The 4,911-nt window shown below is 37.1% G+C and overlaps 1 protein-coding gene across 5 annotated transcripts; it reads right to left on the reverse strand.

The window, feature by feature from the left end:
• Positions 1–1,520: 1,520 nt before the first annotated feature.
• On the reverse strand, positions 1,521–4,522 carry LOC125721502 (uncharacterized). Of its 5 annotated transcripts, XR_007385768.1 has the most exons (8): positions 4,148–4,522; positions 3,800–3,922; positions 3,627–3,692; positions 3,205–3,293; positions 3,011–3,116; positions 2,683–2,788; positions 2,503–2,561; positions 1,521–1,758 (listed from the first exon to the last, which is right to left on the reverse strand). XR_007385768.1 is itself a non-coding variant. In XM_048997456.1 (4 exons), the coding sequence occupies exons 1-4, from the start codon at positions 3,220–3,222 to the stop codon at positions 1,666–1,668; spliced, it is 276 nt and encodes a 91-aa protein (XP_048853413.1). In that variant the 5' UTR covers positions 3,223–3,614; the 3' UTR covers positions 1,521–1,665. The 5 variants fall into 5 exon arrangements, 1 of the variants encoding a protein (XP_048853413.1); XR_007385770.1 differs by lacking the exon at positions 4,148–4,522 and having other exon boundaries at positions 2,718–2,788; positions 3,800–4,016; XR_007385767.1 differs by lacking the exon at positions 4,148–4,522 and having other exon boundaries at positions 3,800–4,016.
• Positions 4,523–4,911: the final 389 nt, after the last annotated feature.

Here is a 4,911-nt window from a genome sequence, read left to right on the forward strand (position 1 = left end):
TCTAAAATAAAAAGTCCCAAAAGCACTTGATGATGGGAGCTGCAAAAATGCAAAATCCAAGGGGATGCCTTTTTCGGCAAGCACCTGCCGGAAATGCATCCCCCTGTTAAAACTGGCTGTACTGCAGCTATGCAGCTGAAACTTGCACAGGTAACTTAAAACTCTCTCAAATACAAAGTCCCAAAGGCACTTGGTGATGGGAGCTGCACAAGTGCAAAATCCAAGGGGATGCCTTTTTCGGCAAGCACCTGCCGGAAAAGGCATCCCCCCTGTTAAAAATGGATCTACTGCACCTACACTGCTGAAACTTGCACAGGTAACTTAACACTCTCTCAAATACAAAGTCCTAAATGCACTTGATGATGGGAGCTGCAGAAATCCAAAATCCAAGGGGATGCCTTTTTCGACTTGCATTTCTTGGCTTTGTTTCCATAGTCTTTCTTTGCGTTTAGTTTGGCTCTTGTTAGCTCTTGTTTCACCTGCCTGCCTTTATTTTGACCCATCATTGTCCTTGTTACTTTTTCCTTTTGAGTTTCTATTATAATTAAGTCCCCTTGTTTCTAAGGTGTGCTGTGCACTGCCCTATATCATGCCATGTTGTAACTACATCTTATACAAAGCACTTGATAATGGGAGTAACAGAAATGTAAAACTTTTTTGGACCCTGGCTTCTGGTTAATCTGGCTGTACTGTAACTACACATGTGATACATGCACAGGTAAAATAAACTGATCAAAATAAAGCATACTGTAATTGTATATGTACTCATAACTACAGTCCATTTACTCTTACATTGTATTACATTTTTTTCACAATCACAATGAAATCTAAATGGAGTAATTTTACAGTAGGATTAAAATGATGATAGGACACCTTTCTCTGTATTACAGTTTGCCATAACATTGTTGGCTTAGTAATCATGCTAATAACATCGTATTTTATGTTTAAAAGAAGTTATGTGGTTTTGAGGGCAGTATATGGTGAAGAAGTAGAAAAGTTTAATTTTGTTTTAAAATTACAAGACAAAAACAATACTCAAATTATTCAAATTTCGCAAACAATAAAAAAATAAATAAAATAAATAACATTGATAAATAGTTCCAAACAAAATATTAATACAATAATTTGAATAACAATAATAATAATAAATAATAATAAATAATTATTATTTGTACAAAATAAAATTACAAGAACATGAACAAATTGTGATGCCCGGCTCGTCCGCTCCTCGTGTGTGCCACGCCCCCTGATTACCCATGTGTGATTCCCTAATTGTCTCCTGCTGTGTCCGATTATTTTGAGTTAGTCATGTCCTATTTATATCCTGGTCTTGCCTGTTACCCTCGTTCGTCATTGCTTGACTCTTGTGCGTTCGTTGGTCTCCCGTAGTTTCCATGTTCCCAGTGTTCCTTTCCCCTAATAAACCCCCGATCTCCCCGATCCTGCCGCGTCTCCCTGATTTTTGGCCAACCGCCCGCACGATCGCCTGTTCGTCCGAACCGGAGCGTGACACAAATAAACTAAAAAATAACAAATTGCTCCAAATTAAAAGAACAAGAATGAATAATTAATCAATAAATAACGAATTTTTCCAAATTAAATGAACAAGAACATAAAAAAATAAATGCAAACAACAATTAACAAAAAAAAGCAAGAACTGAACATTTATTTACATGCAGGGCACAGGTAGTTCTTGTGCAGTGGCGGCCTCTGTACGCACTCATGGTGGTACCACCTCCCACAATTATCACAGCAGATCTGAAAAAATAAAGTGAAGTGATTATCATTGATGACACAGCACAGCACACAACAATGTGCCCTACATGTTCAGCCCATATGTGACATCATAACATAGCAGCTTGCAGCTATTATTTAGTGCCTGGGGAGCAGTGTGTGGGTATAGTAGCTTGCTCAGGATATTTTGGTGGTACTTTCCTGACTTGGGATTTGAACCTGAAACCTTCCAGTCACAAGCACACTTCCCTAACTAAAGGGTCACCAATGCCCTTAAATCACCACTTCTACTGCTGAGTGCCATATTTTGTTTTACAGAAGCTATCTCCTTTATAACTAATGTAATACACTAAACATTACATTGCTAGTCTGGCACAAATAAATCATCTTTATCCATCTGGGTAATTAGAATTTACATATAGGAAGCTTTAGTTCACATATTAGGCCCACTATATGAAAGTAATGATGTAGGTTCTCAGTAGGCACTACAATACAGGGGGTGCATGCATCATACACCTCAACCTGCCCCTTTCCATCCTCAAAAAAAACTAAACCTTAAGTCTATGGACATTATCCTAAGATGTTCAGATTACATATTTCGCATTATTCATCCTTACCGAGTACCTAAAAACATAACTAAATTTTGTATTATTATTATACAAAATATAATATATTATTAAATTTTGTATTATTATATTGACGACTTGACAATGAGCAGCTGTTACAATGTCAATCAACATCTGATTGTCATTATACTGTAGAAATTACCCAATTTGGGTCTTCATTTTCATCCAACCCACAATAATGACACAGGTTGCTGAGATTGTCTGTGAAGATAATACATACATAAACATTAACAATATGCATTTCAGAAGAAAATTTGTGCATGGTAATATCAACATCACCACCGAATACACACATTTCAGAACATCACTAAGTCTAGCATACCTGATTCTTCAAGAAGTTTCATTGCAACATCCCACCTCATCTGGTTCACAGCCTCCTCTGTGGTCAGGATGTTGATTGGCACTCCCTTCAAGATGCACTCAGCAAACTTAAGGGCATTGTGAGTATTTCATCAGGATAAGGGAGCATTAAAAATACACTGTAAATGTTACCCTCATGATAAACAAAATGTAAATCTTGTTTTATATATCATATGATACTTTAAAAACTACCTTCAAACTTTTAAAAGAGTTAACGGTCATTTACTATTTCTATTTAATTTCACTGATGTTAATGCTGATAACACAACAGAAGTCCCTTGTACACTTACTTTTAAAGTAAGAATGCCACATGATGAACCGTCTCACTGACGTGCATGTGGCAGAGCACTGCAGGGCCATCTGGACACATTACACCCCTTTTTCCGCATGAATGCCCTTCAGAATTAAAAGATTGTTACAAAAAACCTTTGTTTACAAAATAACACGTATCTGGTGTTATTGTTATAGTCACGACTGAATTTACCTTGTTGCTTCTGAGCATCTCTTTATATTTCCTGAAGTCTCTCCCATTGGGTCCAGGAAAACACACTTTTTCTCATGCGGAGAGATCACCTGCAATGTCAGCCATAAGATGTGCATTGTATGTTTGGGGTTGAGCAGTTTGAAATGCTAACATTCCATTCAGAATATGCAGGATCAAAATGATCTATAGAGAAACCTGGGTGATTGTTTTATTTTAAAAAAGGGTCAAAAACCCTGATGTTTGTCAGAGACTCTAAATATTTTATGTGACACATGCAGTATGTATAGCAATATTTGATAGTGTTTTACTCTTCCTAAGACCTTCTTTCACATGTACTTGTCATACTTAAAGTTATCTAGGGTAAAAGGCTTATTTCAATTCCAATTACATTCACATGCTTGACATTATACTTCAAGCCTTACCATCAGCATCCAGTGGTAATGCACATTAACAATGCCCAAAACTGTTTGGAAATCCATTGGACTCATCTGAAAAGATATTGATTACATTTAAAATATTTGAAATATTTTACATTGTAACATCTGAATAGAATTGAGTATAAAACAGGGATTACATTTAACAATATTATACTTACTTTAACTTTGGATGTCCTCCCCATCCAGATTGCTGTCATTTCATAAGAGTCAATCATGACTGCCTTACTCATGTTGACCTTATTGTTCTCAATGACCAGCAACCTTAAGAAAGCATTAATTACCTAAAATAACATAGAATATTATTATGAATGCATAAAGAATTGATCATTACCAGATTCTGTAATTTATTTTGTTTATAATTACTATCACTATTATTATTATTATTATTATTATTAACAATAATAATAATAATAATAATAATAATCATTCATTGACCGATGTAGATAAGAACAATTTATACCCAAAATGTGAATAATTTTATACATAGAAAAAATGTAAAGACATACCTCGCTCTCAAGCTGCTGGTGAGGACCAGTCTTCTTTATGTCCCAGTAGAATATCTTGTATGGTCCAATTTTGGACAACAGTACATGCACATCTTTGCCTGCCCAAGCATCGTGGAGATCTGAGCTGTTACGTAACAGTTTTTACAGGGGGATACCTTTTCCGGCAGGTGCTTGCCGAAAAAGGCATCCCCTTGGATTTTGCATTTGTGTAGCTCCCATCATCAAGTGCCTTTGGGACTTTGTATTTGAGAGATTGTTAAGTTACCTGTGCAAGTTTCAGCAGCGTAGGTGCAGTAGATCCATTTTTAACAGGGGGGATGCCTTTTCCGGCAGGTGCTTGCCGAAAAAGGCATCCCCTTGGATTTTGGATTTCTGCAGCTCCCATCATCAAGTGCCTTTGGGACTTTGTATTTTAGAGAGTGTTATGTTACCTGTGCAAGTTTCAGCTGCATAGCTGCAGTACAGCCAGTTTTAACAGGGGGATGCCTTTTCCGGCAGGTGCTTGCCGAAAAAGGCATCCTCTTGGATTTTGGATTTCTGCAGCTCCCAATATCAAGTGCCTTTAGGGCTTTGTATTTGAGAGAGTTTTAAGTTACCTGTGCAAGTTTCAGCTGCATAGCTGCAGTACAGCCAGTTTTAACAGGGGGATGCCTTTTCCGGCAGGTGCTTGCCGAAAAAGGCATCCCCTTGGATTTTGGATTTCTGCAGCTCCCATCATCAAGTGCCTTTGGGACTTTGTATTTTAGAGAGTGTTATGTTACCTG

This window comes from Brienomyrus brachyistius, unplaced genomic scaffold, assembly GCF_023856365.1.
Source record: "Brienomyrus brachyistius isolate T26 unplaced genomic scaffold, BBRACH_0.4 scaffold33, whole genome shotgun sequence".
In the NCBI taxonomy this organism is placed as follows: domain Eukaryota; kingdom Metazoa; phylum Chordata; class Actinopteri; order Osteoglossiformes; family Mormyridae; genus Brienomyrus; species Brienomyrus brachyistius.

Coding starts and splice junctions, on each gene's coding strand:
- LOC125721502 (XM_048997456.1), bottom strand. Junction 2,562..2,682: donor GAAACTTCTTGAAGAATCAG/GTATGCTAGACT, acceptor TTATCTTCACAG/ACAATCTCAGCAACCTGTGT. Junction 1,759..2,502: donor AAAATGAAGACCCAAATTGG/GTAATTTCTACA, acceptor TTATTTTTTCAG/ATCTGCTGTGATAATTGTGG.